At 41.5% G+C, this 16,904-nt stretch overlaps 1 protein-coding gene across 6 annotated transcripts; it reads left to right on the top strand.

Annotated features, from left to right (window-relative positions):
- Positions 1 to 2,462: 2,462 nt before the first annotated feature.
- Positions 2,463 to 16,037, top strand: LOC126993146 (mitochondrial-processing peptidase subunit alpha-like). Of its 6 annotated transcripts, none has more exons than XR_007747452.1 (14): positions 2,463 to 2,604; positions 5,445 to 5,668; positions 5,755 to 5,834; positions 6,045 to 6,124; positions 6,428 to 6,530; positions 6,615 to 6,707; positions 6,950 to 7,122; positions 7,625 to 7,733; positions 8,480 to 8,691; positions 9,838 to 10,003; positions 12,132 to 12,264; positions 13,313 to 13,465; positions 13,950 to 14,220; positions 15,427 to 16,037. XR_007747452.1 is itself a non-coding variant. In XM_050852008.1 (13 exons), exons 1-13 carry the CDS (start codon positions 2,519 to 2,521, stop codon positions 15,435 to 15,437), a joined length of 1,623 nt encoding a protein of 540 aa, XP_050707965.1. In that variant the 5' UTR covers positions 2,463 to 2,518; the 3' UTR covers positions 15,438 to 16,037. The 6 variants fall into 6 exon arrangements, 4 of the variants coding, with proteins under 4 accessions (XP_050707965.1, XP_050707961.1, XP_050707964.1 ...); XR_007747451.1 differs by having other exon boundaries at positions 13,950 to 14,242; XM_050852008.1 differs by lacking the exon at positions 13,950 to 14,220.
- The last annotated feature ends 867 nt before the right edge of the window (positions 16,038 to 16,904 follow it).

The raw sequence follows: 16,904 nt of genomic DNA, 5'->3' as shown, positions 1-16,904 counted from the left end.
GTATACGTATCTTCGAATATCCTATTTACATGACTCTCAGACTGTTGATTATCTTGTATTGTCACTCTCAGATCTCTCTCTTCTTGAACTTTTAATATTTCTCCATCTCCCATTTTATATGTCCACTTTGGTCTCCTTTCACTCTTTCCCATTTCCATTACATGACATTTCTTCACATTAAATTTCATCTCCCATATCTTTATTTCAATCCCAAATCTTATTTAGGTCCTCTTGCAGAATTTCAGTCTTTATTATTTTCTAATGTGTCTCAGCAATTTCGCATCGTCTGCAAACAAGCTCATGTAAATACTTACTTTCTCTGGCATATCATTTATATATACTAGGAAAAGTATTGATGCCAGTACCGATCCTTGAGGCACTCCACTATCTACATTTCTCCATTCCGATTTCATGTCCTTTACCACGGTTCTCATTTCTCTTCCCTTTAAGTAACTTGCCATCCAGTTTTTCATTTTCCCTTTCAATCCTCCTCTATTTTCCAGTGTGTGTGCTTGTGTGTGCTTGTGTGTGTGTGTGTGTGTGTGTGTGTGTGTGTGTAGAAACGCACATGAAGATCCTGTTGCAGCATTGGTAGTAACGATCCAATATGATCCTAGTCATAACCAATAAGTTGAGATGTTCCCGATGCATTCTTGATACACACCTGAATGAAATTACTCAGGGAGGGATAATCTATATGGCATTATATCCCTGTTTCTATTTTCTACAGTTGCTAAGTAGTTAGTTTGTGTTGATGGGCTAGAATGGTAAAGAGAATCCATACCAAAGAAATTGCCAAGGTGTATGAAATTTTCCAAGATTTCAATGTCCTCGCCACTGTTTTGTCCAGTAAGCCTCCAAATACATGAAATCCCAAAAGTTTCCCCTACTGGTGCAGACCAAAACCTACAGTGATTCGGGTACGATTACTGAAACATCGGCAAAAACAACGTTAATGACCTTGCTAACATATAGCCTATTCCACAATGACTTTAGTCCACAACTCTACCTAACTGCCAGTCAATACAAGTGTTTAAAAGTGATAGGGCAAGGACCTAGTCCTGCCACATTCTTGTGTTCACAGGTGGATACTCCTCCCATCCCCCCCACACTTAATAGGCTCACAGCACTCAGTCCTAGAGTACAGTCAATAGACCTACAATCCTTCCATGGATCACACGGAACTGCAGATCCCCAAATACCGTCACTATTTATAGCGACCATCTAATGATAATGTAACCCATATTATGTCCTGACATTTCTAGTCGGGGTTACTTTTATTATGTACAGTATTACATAATTATTATATATATATATATATATATATATATATATATATATATATATATATATATATATATATATATATATATATATATATATATATATATATGATTTTGAGGTCATGAGATTCCACCATCTGGCATTGATGTCGATTTTGAGTTGAACATCACGGCATATACAGATTCCCTTAACGATGATTGACACATAGGTATTAAAGAGCGTTGTAGAAATTTCGTGATAGAGTTGATCCAAGAAGTGCAACTCTGCCTTTCTGAAGACATTGAGTGCCTGCTAATGCTAAAGATGTTCCATCTTGTAAGTGCCATTCCCCATTGCAAAGACAGCATTTCTTCACTAGCTGCAAAGTACCGATCAGCCTTCATGGGCATGGATTAGCTCGGGAATGACTGGGAAGCTTTTTGTCTGGACCAGTGGCCTCAATGCTTGGTAGATGTCCGTCCATTTTGGGCTAAAGTTAATGAACAGGAAAAATTTCATGGATCAACAGAGATTTTCTCAGCCCCGTTGTTGGGCCTCCTTGAAAGAATTGGACCTCTCTTTTCCTGCCGTCTGGGGGGTTGTGCGGCATGCACCGCCTTCCTCCCTTGGGGTATATCCCCAGCGAAATACCAAAAAAAAAAAAAAAAAAAAAAAAAAAAAAAATATTTTCAAATATTGCATGATTTGCATCATTAGCATCAGCTCGATCATCTCTCACCCCGGTCTGTAATGCTTCGGTCGAGAGGATCCTCTCAAATGAATGTGACGCAATCGAAGCCTAGAATTCGCCTGAATGTTCGGAGTGGTGGCGCTTAACAAATAAAATGTGGCTTAACTTTAGTCACAAACAGTGCTGGTCGGATATGTTTCCTTACTACAGTTTTCACATATAGATACTTTGGTGAACTGAGGAAAATAAAATTTTTGTGAAGTATTTTGTGAGAAATCTGTGGGAACGAGAGTGATTTGTGTGAATCTGTGGGGGAATTAGTATTATCGTCTCAAAAAGAAGTGGTCTGCAGCTCGTGGACAGATTGTCGTACTCGGAGCCCTGCAGTTATCAATTCCAGACCCAAAACTGTCGTACTCACACAAATAGCGATATTCACTTAAAGTTACTGTTAAAACAATTTAACACTGATGTTTTATTGCAATTGTTATCGGTCAGAAGCCGGAAAATACAATGTGTTGTGTACGATAATCTGGGGAACCCCCGCCACACGGCACCACTCACATGTCCGCCGCGGCAGTGCTCGCCGCCCGCCGCCCCGCCGACGCCGGACACATGTTTTCCTCGCGCCTCTCCCGCTCGGCGCTAAGGTGAGCCCCGCGTGTGTACTAGTGGCTGTGGCCGTGTGTTCAGGACCATGCCGAGGTAAGGGCAGCGCGGCACGGGGAGTGTGGCCAGCGGCGGGGTGTGGTGGCTGGCCGAGGGCTTCGTGGTGGTTGTAGTTGTAGTTGTCGTAGCTTTAGGTGTCATCACCACGGCCTGTCTCGGGGCCCGCCGCCTCCACACCTCTGCTCCACCTTCACCTTCACGTATTGCAGCTGGTGATGGCGTTGGCCGCTGCTCTTCTTGAAGGCGGGCCGTGTGGGGCTGCAGGCTCGTCTGGTACCTTTGCCAGGAATGTGTCCAGCCTCTTCTTGACGGTTTCTGTGCTGGCACCTGTCAGGTCTGTGATGTCCATTGGCAGACAGTTGAACATCCTAGGTCCAGCACAGATGAAGCTTTCTGCCTGCATTGTCTGGATCCTCTGAGAGTGGAAGTTCAGTGACCGTGGGCACGACCTTCCAAACCTTGGGTGGTGTTGACCTTCTATGCCACCCTTCTCGTTGTGTGTTGGATTTGGTACCATGCCCTCAAGGATTTTCCAGACGTAAATAGCAATGTAGCGCGCTCTTCGTCTCTGCAGAGAATACAGCCTGAGGTGTTTTAGCCTCCCATTAGTCTAGGGAGTCCCCGACCAACCTTGTGAACACCCTTTGAACCTGTTCAAGGTCTTGGACGTCCTTTACTCTATGTGGGGACCAGAGCTGGCAGACATATTCCAGCCTTGATACAACTAGGGTCTTCTACAGGGAGGAGGTGTTGAGGTTGCCTGGTCTGGAAGGTGCGGAGGATCCAGCCACTCAGCCGTTGAGGTGTTTTTGTGGTGTGGCTAATGTGTGTCCCAAACTTGCCGTCATCACTCATCCACACTCCCAGGTCTCCGAGTGTGTGCTTCACCTCTATTTCTTCATTGTCCACTTTGTACTGGAACTGCTTTTGGTGTTCTTTCTCTTTATTGCATGTTGGCAGTGGGGTACAGGTTAGGTTGGGTCAGATTTAATTGTTTACTTTAAATGCTTGAAATGCTTTGCACTGTGCCATTGCTAGTTGTCACTGGCAGTTAGCAGCTTATGTCTGGAATTTTACAAATTAATATTCTTATTTTTATACAGTAGAAAGTTAAATAATATTTTGTTAAAGGTAACAAAAATATTAAAATATTATGATCATTATATTTACTTATTGTTAGCTAGTGATGTCTGTTGTGTATGACATCCATTGCAAATTCAAACTATGGGCAAATGGTTCTTGACGCCCCTGCAGTTGCGCCACCAAGAACCGTAAGCCCCAACTGTCATCATCAAACTACACCTTACCCTTGATTTCTTGGATATGTGATCATATTACCCGAATTTCTACTCCACCATATCTCCACACAACCACGTCTCATGAAACACACGAGAAATTAATCCAGACCAGGAAAGGGTTTTGCCGGTGTTGGGGATTGAACCTGCGACCAGTGAGATGGGAGAGCCACTCCTTAACCAGTCGGCCAAAGAGGTACCCACTTGCACAGTGAGTTAAGGGAGGCTCACCCATCAGGCGGGTCAGCACTACATGATTTCCTGGACAAAATCTGGGGTCCGGCAATTCTTGAACATATGCTTGGTCAAGTCTGGGAACCAAAATAAAAGTTCAGGACACAAATCTGTGTTCGTTCTGTCTGATGGTTGCTGAACATAAGCCTGGCCAAGTCTTGAGTATAGAAACAAAAGTCTGGCCAAACATCAGATTATATTCCTTAGTCTGCAACACTTAGGTGACCACTTTTGTGCCAAACATATTAGTTTATTGCAGACTCCCCAAGCAGACAGCTCCCTTTGGCTGGTTTACAGATGGCAGATGCTGATCCACCAATAGATGAAACACCATCTTCTCTTGCAGAGATGAGTGAGGCTGTGAGGAAGTTGAATGGTGGAAAGACAGCTGGAATCCGTAATACCAGCTTGGAGATGCTGAAAAACTTGGATGAAGCCATGATCCATGGGTTCCATGTGGTGCTGACTGCCATGTGGCAATCTGGTGCCATTCCTTCTAACTGGAAGAGGGGGTTGGCAGTCCCTATCTGGAAAGGGAAAGGGGACCGACAGAACTGCATCAATTATTATGGTATTACACTCCTCAGTGTGGTGTGCAAAGTGTTTGGTTGTCTACTACTGATGTGAATCCAATCTCATCTGCTAAAGTTTCAGAGACCTTAGCAATCAGGGTTCATTGCTGGTAGGTCAACAATGGAATGCCTGTTTGAGGTTTGACTGGCTACTTACAACCCTTGTTGATCTCAAGAATGTGGCCCGTGGGGAATGCAACTTAAGTTTTGACTGAGGGTGCTTACAACCCATGTTGATCTCAAGAAGAAACTTGGGGTATCACTTGAATGACCTTGAATGGCAACCCTGGTACTAATTTGGGCACATGGCACACCTCCTGGACATTGATCCTGCTCAAAGAGTTTCTGTATGAGACTACTCTGAGTGGAGGAGACCAGGGGGACACCCACGTAACTCATGGATGTGGCAACTCAATCGATCCTGCTGGGAGTGACCTGAAAGGGATAGGGCGGCTGTGTGGGAACTTGGTTGGAGGGAACTGTTGGGAGTGGAGGTGGTGAGTGAGTGAAGTGATTGACCCCGGGCATATGCAGCAATGGTCCCCTTAGTTAGTAAGTTAGAGCTATGAACTTTGAGCCAGAGTTATATTAGTTACCATCTTTTTTTTTTTCTGTCTTTATTATTATTTTTAAAATTTTATTTTCAGCATGGTATGTGAGGGTGTTTCTAGATGTGACTGCAGTCACACCACAATGTTACATATATACTGATTATTGCAGGCAAGGATCCAATGTATTGGTGCGGTTTTGTTCAGGAGGGGAGGCAGGGTCCCAAGGGAAGGCCCCCATCACTAAGATACCCCTGAGTGAGTCTGTATCCTGGCTGCCCAAACCTGTCTACGCTTCACCTGCAGATATTGACCATGAAACGAGAGTCACAACACTGGAAAATGGACTGCGTGTGGCCTCTGAGCCAAAGTTTGGAAACTTTTGTACAGTTGGAGGTAAGTGTTTTCTCATCTGTCTGTGAAGGCAAATCTTGAGAATTGCTATTTAACTTGGCTTGCATATGATTTTCTTTGTTTTCCAGTTGCAATTGATAGCGGCAGCAGATTTGAGGTGGCCTTCCCAAGTGGAATATCACATTTCCTGGAAAAGTTAGCTTATAGGGTAAGGATGAACTCTGATGATTTTATTTGTTCTGAGAAAAGTTGTACCATAATAACTTTAGTTGCTTCAGAGATGGTAGGTTAATTGTTCCTTTTCAGGGTTATTGAAAGATGTGAGCTCAGTGCATGTCAGAGCAAAAATTATTTTGTAGGTATATATTTGGATTATGTTGTGCTGAACTATCTGAATTTTCCATTCAACATCTTGCAGAATTCACAAAATATGACAAGAGAGAAAATTATGGGAACATTTGAAAAGCTTGGTGGCATCTGTGATTGCCAGTCTTCACGGTGAGATTTTCTGTATTTCCTGTCTCCTTTGAAGTTCTTGTTCATTCATGCAGAAACCACTTACTGCTCTTGCACACCTTCAAATTCACTAAGGTTCTCAGCTCTGGCAAAATCACTTTTGAAGAATTAACTTGATGTGCAATGATTGTGGAATTTGAAAAATAGGATGTTATACTCAAGTTTCTTGAAATAAAATTCCTTACAAAGGTTGGCAATGACATAGGCCTGCAGCTAGCAGTTTACCGGCCTTTCATTAGAAATAGGTATATGTGAAACTTTAGTTTATTTTTTTTATTTACCTAGGGACACACTGATATATGCAACTTCAGTGGAAGCAAGAGGAATGCCAGAAGCTGTCAAGATATTATCTGAAGTAATTTTAAGGCCCAAGCTTGAGCAAGAGGAGGTAAGTACTTGATTATATGCACTGTGCTACTGGAATATTGAGGTAATTAATAAGACCATTTTTAATTCACTGTGCTGTTTCCAGATAACAGATGCAAGAATGGCTGTGACATTTGATTTGGAAGACTTACAGCTGCGACCTGAGAAAGATGTCCTGCTCACTGAAATGATTCATGCTGTAAGCTCTTTCATGTGTTATGTTTCTGACAATGAGATCAAATTTGACTATGTATGAAGTATACATGTATGGTTACATGTAAAACTTGCTTACAGCTCTGCAGCAGACTCTGAATTTCACCCATTAGTATTGTCAAATCCTGTTTATGTGTACTGTATTTAAGTTTGAATGTTATGGGTAGTGTATTGGTAACTAAAATCATTAATCTTTTTTTATTTAGTGAATAATCTTTTATTTTCCAGGCTGCATTTAGAGACAACACTCTTGGTCTTCCCAAAATCTGTCCTCTGGAGAACATAACAAAAATTGACCGATCAACTCTGTTCACCTACCTGAAACACCACCACACTCCAAAGCGCATGGTGCTGGCTGGCGTGGGAGTGGAACACGACGCTCTTGTTGAATATGCTCAGAAGTATGTAAAAGTAATTATTGTTTGTAGGACTGAAATAATGAAAACTACTAGTAATTTAACGAATCAAACATCACATGGAAAAAGTTATGCATCAAACAGATTCTTTTGACCCTGCTATAAGTAAGCAAAACAGCTATTTGTATTAGCAGGAAAGATCAAAAGTGCAAAAGTGACAGCAATAGCAGGGAGCACTAACATAAATATGGGTATTTAGGACAGACTGTGTCAGGGGCAAGGTATGAGGTAATGTGTGGAGTGCAGTATTTGGTAATAGTATAATAGGCAAATAAAGGAACTCTTGAAGTGATAGGCTCATGCAGGGATGTGCTTAAGGGAGAAGTAAAATAGTCAAAAATAATTTTTGAGGTTGGCAGGCCCTATCCAGTGACTTATCTGATGATCACTGCTCTGTCTGTCATAAGATTTGTAGTGACAGTGATGCATTTATTGTTTATTTTATTTCTAATGTATTTGTAAGTTTTCAATGTATATGCTTTTCCAGATACTTTGTTGAAATTCCTCCTATTTGGGAAACAGACCAGAGTTTGGTCAATGTCCACAGGATTGCAGTTGACCAATCTGTTGCTCAGTACACAGGAGGACTTGTCAAGGTGAGTGTTGTGTGTACTTCATTGTGCGGGGTTTGCAATACACACTGAGCAGTGTGTGGATGGTCTGTAGTGCAAAAATTTGTTGGTCACACATTGACCACAGCGCCTGCCTTGCAGTGTGCACCACACTACACCTGCAGTGCCCACTACGCAGTGCCTGGCAGTACTTGTGATGTGTGAAGCATCAGTCTCAGAAGGGGACACAGTGCACATCATGCAGCACCACACTGCATCTCTCAAGCCCACCATGCAGCACGCAAGTGGGCGCCACCCTCACACTGCTGTCCTGAGCAGTACACAGGCAAACAAATTTATTGTCCGTCTCTGTATATGTAATTGTCGCCCCATTCTTTAGAAAATTATGGGCTTTGCAGTGGCAAGTCTCAGAAAATATTTCCAGTTATTACCTTTCTTTTAGGGCTCAGATTTCAGTTTCTTTTTATAATAGCCTTCATAGCAACCTAGAGTTAATGGTTTGTGTTCACTTAAGTGATTAAGTTTACTTCTACACATGTCCTTTTTGATATAAGAGAAGTCCTTGAAAGAAGTGACATCTTAGGTACAGCACTGTTCATAAAAAATATAAAAAATAAAAATCTACAAGTGCTTGGGTATCAGAGGACAAGTTAATTCAAGTCACCATCTTCCTTTTCAGTGTTGGCCACTTCAATAAGAAAAAAACATAAAGTGCAGGAAGTGATAAATTTCTTGATCTGTACCAAAGTCATTTATTAATTTTTCTGCAGGAAGAAGCTGATCTTTCTGATGTGTCGATAGGCCCCAACCCACTGCCAGAACTTGCTCATCTTGTTATTGGGCTGGAATCTGTGGGCCACCAGCATAAAGACTTTGTCAGCCACTGTGTCCTCAACATGATGATGGGAGGTGGTGGCAGCTTCAGCGCTGGAGGGCCTGGCAAGGGAATGTACACACGTCTGTACACTAATGTTCTCAATAGGCAAGTGACTGAAGGGATATTGATGTACTGTTGTTTGGCTTGCCAGTGCTTACTCAGAAAGGTATCCTTTTTATATAACACTAACTGCTGATTGAAATGATGTCTGACTGTTTTTGATTACTATTGTGTGGCAAAAGGTCAACTTTATTCTGTTATTCATCAACCCAAAGTTTATGTTGCTATAGTTAAATGGGGTACTGGGGTACTCAAGAAGCACTGCTATAGAAAAATTTGCCTGTGGCAGGGCAGGCTGGGGGCTGACCACTAGTGGCCCCCAAAACAAGAAATCCTAGACCTGGAGCCACTGTGGACCTGAGCATAAAGTAAACAGATTAGGAAACTTTATTGATGGTATAATTAGTAACTTCATTTAATCATGCAGTTATTGAGTAGTCACATTCTTCTCACTTTAATCCAGTATTGTACAAAATTTTAGCCATGAAGTAGTTTCTGTTTAAGTATAGATAAAGGGGGGGGGGCATACACTCTAGCTGTGGGTGGCCTTGGTGGTCATCTCAGTCTCATTGGCCCTCGAGTCTTTATGATAGTTGAGAACTTATTACCCTGGGACAAAGGGTACATGAAACATCTGGGTTACCACAATTTACCTACCCCAAGATTCTCCAGGTACCAATTTATTGACCAGTCTGAAAGGACTGCACACTGACTGCCCAGGATGGGATTTGAACCCAGGCCCGTGGATTCGTAACTAGGCATGCTAACCGCTACTCCAAGGAGACACTTCTGTTTAAGGAATCTTAACCTTAAAACCTGATGTTTACAAGAATGCTAGGATTAGGGTACAGTTGTCCCTTGATGTTTTTGGGTGTTAGGGACAGAGACTGCACTTATAGAAAAATCCTTCCTAGTGTATTGTCATCTTGTGTATCAACCAGAGTACTAATATTAAAAGAATTGTCTGCTTCTCAAAAAACTTACCATGGAATACTGTAAGGCACAAACTGTGTTCTCAGGGTATCCTGTGAATTTGAGAGTTGTCCATACAACCTTTGTTTGGTATCCCATGAATTTTTCAAGTCCACAAATGTCAGAGGATGACTTTATTTCAGGTGGTATCAGTCCAGTTACACCAGAAGATTAGATTTTAAAGTATTCTCAATTCTTAACACTGATATAACTTTCCAGATTTCATTGGATACACAATGCCACAGCCTACAACCACTCGTATGAGGATGCCGGCCTGTTCTGTATCCATGCCTCAGCTCACCCTTCTCATCTCGGAGACCTCACTCAAATCATCACTAGGGAGCTCACAGCCATGAATGGCCGAATGAGCAAGGAGGAACTAGAGGTAGGTTATGAAGTTAAGGTCACTGCAGTGAAAGAAAACTTGCATAGTAAGAGTGTGCAAGGAGAGTGTGTATTTACTGTATAAAGTGGAGATACATCTACCATGGCCTTCCTCTTAGTGATGATAATAATAATAATAGTTTTACTTCACTCAGCTGAAGGAAAAAAACTTGAAAAATAAGTAAATAGCACAACTTAACCCCTTCAACACGAGGACATGTACACTGCGTCTTTGCGTGCCCCGTACCATATCCGAGGACATGTATACTGCATCCTGGCTCGCTTTAGCCAGCATATGAGTTATTTCTTCCCGGATATTGTACGATAGTTTTTAGGATGTAGGTCGTATATGATACGGTGTCTTATTTGACTTTTACTGTTATTATTGTGTGAGAATGCAAGTGTCTTGCACGCATTTGTACTTCACAGTAACAATCAATTCTAGCAGAAAATAATGAGAAAGAAATGATATATATGTGGAGTTCCTCTTCCCTCGAGTTGCCAAGTGGCTGGCTAGTCCATTGTCTCACTACCACCTCAGCTCTGGGATGTAGGCTCGCGTGGGAGCTGCAGCCTCCCCTCCCTGCCTCCCCCTCACACCAATCACGCTGTCTCGGTTTTCTTTCTTTCTTCCTTCCTACCTCTTCCCTGCAGTGTGTGTGTGAGAGAGAAAGAGAGAGAGAGGAAGGCTGCTCTCTCTCTCTCTCTCTGTCTCTGTCTCTGTCTCTCTGTCCCTCTCTCTGTCTCTGTCTCTCTGTCTCTCTCTCTCTGTCTCTCTCTCTCTCTGTCTCTCTCTCTCTCTCTCTGTCTCTCTCTCTGTCTCTGTCTCTCTCTCTCTCTCTCTCTCTCTCTCTCTCTCTCTCTCTCTCTCTCTCTCTCTCTCTCTCTCTCTCTCTCTCTCTCTCTCTCTCTCTCTCTCTCTCTCTCTCTCTCTCTCTCTCTCTCTCTCTCTCTCTCTCTCTCTGTCTCTGTCTCTCTCTCTCTCTCTGTCTCTCTCTCTCTCTCTCTCTCTCTCTCTCTCTCTCTCTCTCTCTCTCTCTCTCTCTGTCTCTCTCTCTCTCTCTGTCTCTCTCTCTCTCTCTCTCTCTGTCTCTCTCTCTCTCTCTCTCTCTCTCTCTCTCTCTCTCTCTCTCTCTCTCTCTCTCTGTCTCTCTCTCTCTGTCTCTCTCTCTCTCTCTCTCTCTCTCTCTCTCTCTCTCTCTCTCTCTCTCTCTCTCTCTCTCTCTCTCTCTCTCTGTCTCTCTCTCTCTCTCTCTCTCTCTCTCTCTCTCTCTCTCTCTCTCTCTCTCTCTCTCTCTCTCTCTCTGTCTCTCTCTCTCTGTCTCTCTCTCTCTCTCTCTCTCTCTCTCTCTGTCTCTGTCTCTCTCTCTCTCTCTCTCTCTCTCTCTCTCTCTCTCTCTCTCTCTCTCTCTCTCTCTCTCTCTCTCTCTCTCTCTCTCTCTCTCTCTCTCTCTCTCTCTCTCTCTCTCTCTCTCTCTCTCTCTCTCTCTCTCTCTCTCTCTCTCTCTCTCTCTCTCTCTCTCTCTCTCTCTCTCTCTCTCTCTCTCTCTCTCTCTCTCTCTCTCTCTCTCTCTCTCTCTCTCTCTCTCTCTCTCTCTCTCTCTCTCTCTCTCTCTCTCTCTCTCTCTCTCTCTCTGTCTCTCTCTCTCTCTCTCTCTCTCTCTCTCTCTCTCTCTCTCTCTCTCTCTCTCTCTCTCTCTCTCTCTCTCTCTCTCTCTCTCTCTCTCTCTCTCTCTCTCTCTCTCTCTCTCTCTCTCTCTCTCTCTCTCTCTCTCTCTCTCTCTCTCTCTCTCTCTCTCTCTCTCTCTCTCTCTCTCTCTCTCTCTCTCTCTCTCTCTCTCTCTCTCTCTCTCTCTCTCTCTCTCTCTCATCTCCAGGAGGAAGGCCTTTCAACCTTTTACTCCGTGAAATCTGTGCGTCTTGCCGGTGAATCAGTGGGATAATTTCCATGATCTTACGTCTGTGTCCTTCCCTTTCCTTGATTGATTTGCAGCTCTGGAATCAGGACAGATATAGGAAAGTGACAAAGTAGGTTAATAAAAATTGATGTAAGGAACAGTTGATTTTTTATTTCAGTACAATAGTATGAGAAGTTTTGCATGCATAATGGTGGTGTGTCATCTTTTCAGCGTGCGAAGGTACAGCTACAGTCGATGCTGCTGATGAATCTTGAGAGTCGACCTGTTGTATTTGAGGACATTGCTCGACAGGTTCTGGCCACTGGCAAGAGGCTGCAGCCGCAGCATTTCATAGATCTGATAAGTAAGTGGAGTGACACAACATTCATCATTAAGTATGATCTGTATATTTTCTTAGGCAAAATCCATGGGGGCCTTGAACCTTTCAGAAAAAAATAATCATACCAGTGGAATTAAAATCCACGGTGACCACTTGATCTTACAACCGAAACCATGGCAGCTCATTTCCTCAATGGGGGACTTTCCAAAGTGCATGAGTGGGAAGCAGCACAGTTGGCTGTAGTCTTTTTGCATGAACAGCACTGTAGTAGGCTTTTTTGTACCTTATTTTTTTTTACCATTGGGCTTCATTTACTAGTAATTAAAAAAAAAAAATCTTTACCTCCATGCTCACACTTCTGCCATTCATGATTCATCCCAAAGACCCTACCACCCTTCTTCCTTGCAATGCCCTTTCTCTTATCTCTCCCTCTGTACCACCATGTTTACACACAACTGATCCAAGGTACTTAAACTCATTGACCTCCTCCATTTCTTCACCATTCAAAATTATTTTGCATTCTTTTTCACATTCAATTCCCACTCTATATGGGCATTTAAAATCTACAACCTCGCTTCTACTTCACTCACAAACCATCACTTTGCTTTTGTTGACATTTACTTTCAGCTTTCTCCTGTTACAGTCACTATCAAACACACTGACCAAATTTTGTAGGTCACTTTCAGTTTCATTTTCGTAACTCCAGTACGCCTATTTCATGTGTGTCCATCACTGCTCTTCCTCACCACTCCATTCATGCTCTCATGATTACAAAGAGCTGTCTCTTAGTACTAAAACTCACTGACTATCTACATTCTTTCTTCCTCCAACCAGATCTTGCATTGTCTTGCTGTTTGCTCCAACCTTGTATGGCTTTGCAAAAGTGATAGTCTGTTCTCTTGCCCTGTCAAATGTTTTTTTAAGCCAGGGAACACAACTCAAGGTTAAAAACTAATGCTTATAAAAATGACAACTATAGTGCTGTTTCTGCAAATAGTATAGATCTCATATCATATGAAAAGTAATTTGCATTTTGGTCTTTACAAAGGAACTTTTTTTTTTTTTTCTTCAGAGAAAGTGACGGACGATGATATAATGAAAATTGCCGGGAAGATGCTCCGCTCCAGGCCATCAGTGGCTGCTCTTGGCACTCTTAAACGTCTTCCTAGGCTGCCAGACATTAATGGTGCTCTCCTCAGCGGGAATGGAACAATTTCGTCTCTAAGTAAATTTTCGTTTTTCCGCTAGTCTAATTTTGGAGGAGGTTTTGATATTTTAATGTTTATATTTATATTTCTAAAAATTGCAAACCAAATTATAATTAGTACAAAATAATACTGGTGTGTGATGCCGTGTAGCTTGATTAGTCATCCGTAAGATTCATAAGATGATAATTATTCGTTTAAGATACAGGATAGTTGCTTTGTCAATATCATCGTGTTGATATGTTTTAAGGCTACATGTGCCATTAGCATCTTCAAAAGGGAAGGGAATGGTACATATTTGTTCTTATTTTTTTCTAGTTAAGATTATTGGATGTTGTAAATGTGTTCTGGGCATTGTGTATTGTAATTTCTTTGTACAGAATTTATGAAAATAAAATTAAACCATTATATTTAAACCATTTAGCATAGACTGCCAAAAATTACCATTTATGATTGTGTTGACACCTTTTGGTGCCTATCATTGTCAAGATTGATTTTTTTCAGGAATCATCAGTGGACAACCTAAGTGTGTGGTTCCTCACGCAACTTTGGTTGACTTGGTACTCTTTCTTAGAGGGACTCTGGCCACGGGTTTAATTATTAAATACAGTAAATGAGTTATTCACATCAGTTCATCCACTGCCCAAATGGATAAATAAAAAATGTGGATAACCTTGAAGAAGATCTTTTGACTGGCATGTCATCACTGAAATCAAGGAGTGCATTCTGAATTTGGTTGCTGAAGAGTACTCTGTGGTGATGTCTACTTGCCATGGTAAACAATTATGCATGGCTGGGTATGTAACACTATCACTTATGTGGTGAGTGTGTGAGGAAAGGTGCTTTACACATCCCCAAACTTAATAATAGGCCAGTAGAGGCATTCTATTTGTGTGGGAATGAGGTTTTTGACAAATGTCTTATGACGTGATGAACCAGAGGGTGTACAAACAAGAACATGCCACATGACGTGATTAACCATGAATGGGATAAAGGGTCCGCAGTGCACCATCTGAAGCAAGACTGTCATAGTCTCCTTGGTCAGAGTGGGTTGACTGGCTTGATGGGGGTGTGTAGCAACGTTCTCATCAGGAGAGGCATACAACTGGTATAATAAATGTCCCTTTTGAATTATGCCTAGAGCCAATGTTTGAGGCAAAATGGAGTTAACTTAGTTTTGTAGAAGCACCAGTCTTTACTGCCCCGATGAGGGCAGGGAGGTGAACTGAAACATAAGTTGTTGACTTGATGATATATTTGGTCAAACCTGTTATCTGAACACATGCTGTTGGAATCATGAATATGAAACTGTCACTTGTTGAATCATGCAATTTGGTGTTAACACCAGCTGTATCAGCCACTTCCATGGGCTTGTCCAGGATCTTGAAGCATACATGCTGATGCCCTATTGGTGTCTTGCTCATGCCTTTAAGGTCTTTGAGTTGGTGTGCCAGAAAACAAGGCAAGACTATATTTAGGTAGGGTGACATGCACCAGCTGTGACCTTCAGTATGCAGCGGTGCAGCAGTTGAATCCAATCCTCTTTTGCACACCGCTTTCCATTCGCATGAATCCTCCACATAAACCCAACATTATGCTGATTCTGGTCCTTAGCTTTATAACACTTGTACCTGAGACATGAGGGTTAACAATGTCTCCATATTCCACTGCATTTTGTAAAAGGTGACTAAAAGCGATGTAGCTCCTAAGATACAGGAATTCTAGTTACTGACTTCCTCAACTATCTCTGCTAAAAGCACTTGCCAGAATAATCACATGGACTTTTGAGTCTTCACCTTAGTGTTGCAGAAAGCTTGATCAGGGAACATCGTGATCACATTTTTAATTTTTTTTTTAACTGGCTTTAATTTTTTTTTGCAGGAAATAGTTTGTTAGCTTTCCAATATGAAAATACTGATAAAGCACTGATGCACATCACTCCTACCTTATTGGTTAACCTTTATCTATAGTTTACTTTCAGGTGCATCATAGGGACGTGGAAGTGGAATATCATGCCTTTATTGATGCGGTAAGCTGAATGTTGTTGTTTTCCCTTTTTTGAAGGCTACTTAGGTGGTAGTTTTGTTAATCCTTTAAATTTATTTTGGAATTAAAATTTTCGGTAGGGATATTGCCTCTGCATTAATTGGTTGCTGTCATAATGTAAGTTGTTTGAGCTGTGGTCAAATATATATGTTGTACATATTGTATATATATTTATATAAGTTATTGTTAAGTTACTGTATTTGGAATTAAATGTTTTAAAGTGGTGAAAAGTTCCTTATCACTCAAAGCATGATGCTCTGTTGTTATAATGAACCCATCTCTTATGAATGCCACAGCAGAATGGAGGTCTCTCCCAAGCCATTCCATTTGTTTGTTGTGTTCCTCTAGTTTTCCTTAAATTTTCATGCCATTTGTCAGTGGTCTCCCCTTGGGTCTCTTAATATTGGTTATTTTCCAGTCTTTTGGTTCATCAGCCGTCTTCTGTATAGGTCCTGACCATTGCCATTTTTTTATTTGATTTTTTAATTAATTTTAATTGTCCATCTGTTGTATTCTCTCCCACATATGAATCCTGATTGTTGCCAATTCTTGATTTTAATTGCCCTTATCATGTCATCTGCTTTAGTCTGTTCTCATATTCATTTGCAGTTTTTCAACAATACCCTGTTGACGAATGGCACTTACTGCTGCTTCATTTCCATACAGTCAAAGGCCTTACCATAGTCAATGAATGCCAAACAAAGTGGTTTTCTGTTCTCACTTGTTTTCTCTATTACCTGGCTTGCTGTCTGAATGCAATCCTTAGTTGAGAACCAATTTCTTCATGGAGTTTTATAGTTTTATAGTATATTTTATAATAATTTTTTGGAGTTGTGTTTATAAAGGTTAATGATGTAGAGCAGTGGTTCGTGTGCCTAGCTACAAATCTGCGGGCCTGGGTTTGAATCCTAGCCTGGGCAGCCAGCGTGCAGCCCACCCAGCTGTTCATCCTTCCTTTTGAGATTTTCAATAAATGATACCTCAGGAGACCTGTGAAAAGTAAACTGTGATCATCTGGATGCTGCACTCACTGGTGGAGTAGCCCATAACCTGAAAAACATGGCTAGTAAGAAAAACAATTGATACAAAATTTGTCATTTTATTTGAGTTACATAACTGGAAACTGCACAGTAATGCGCCTCTTATTATTTTAGTGACTTACAATACCATGATTTGCTGAAAACAATCATGAAACTTAGCTTCAGAGCTTGAATGAATGTGCACATTAAAAAATTATGCAGTGAATAAATAATTAGTTTCTTGTACTTACAAAATGAGTTGATGTTATCACCATATCCCAAAATAAGGGAGCTTCAGCCTTAACTACTTATGAACATTTTCCTTCTACATTTTCAAAACTTACCAGTCATTTTTATATAAGCAAAATAGATATATGAATAGTATGCACTAAAG

This window comes from Eriocheir sinensis, unplaced genomic scaffold (genome assembly GCF_024679095.1).
Source record: "Eriocheir sinensis breed Jianghai 21 unplaced genomic scaffold, ASM2467909v1 Scaffold570, whole genome shotgun sequence".
Classification (NCBI taxonomy): Eukaryota; Metazoa; Arthropoda; class Malacostraca; order Decapoda; family Varunidae; genus Eriocheir; species Eriocheir sinensis.
The sequence above is the reverse complement of the archived record's forward strand: the minus strand, read 5'-3'. Positions and strand labels throughout refer to the sequence as shown.

What these genes read in the sequence shown, in the direction of transcription:
- LOC126993146 (XM_050852004.1), top strand. Translation starts at nt 2,519, where the DNA reads ATGTCCGCCGCGGCAGTGCTCGCCGCCCGCCGCCCCGCCGACGCCGGA. An exon ending in TGGAAAAGTTAGCTTATAGG is followed by an intron (nt 5,835 to 6,044) that starts GTAAGGATGAAC and finishes AACATCTTGCAG; the next exon opens with AATTCACAAAATATGACAAG. An exon ending in TGTGATTGCCAGTCTTCACG is followed by an intron (nt 6,125 to 6,427) that starts GTGAGATTTTCT and finishes TTATTTACCTAG; the next exon opens with GGACACACTGATATATGCAA.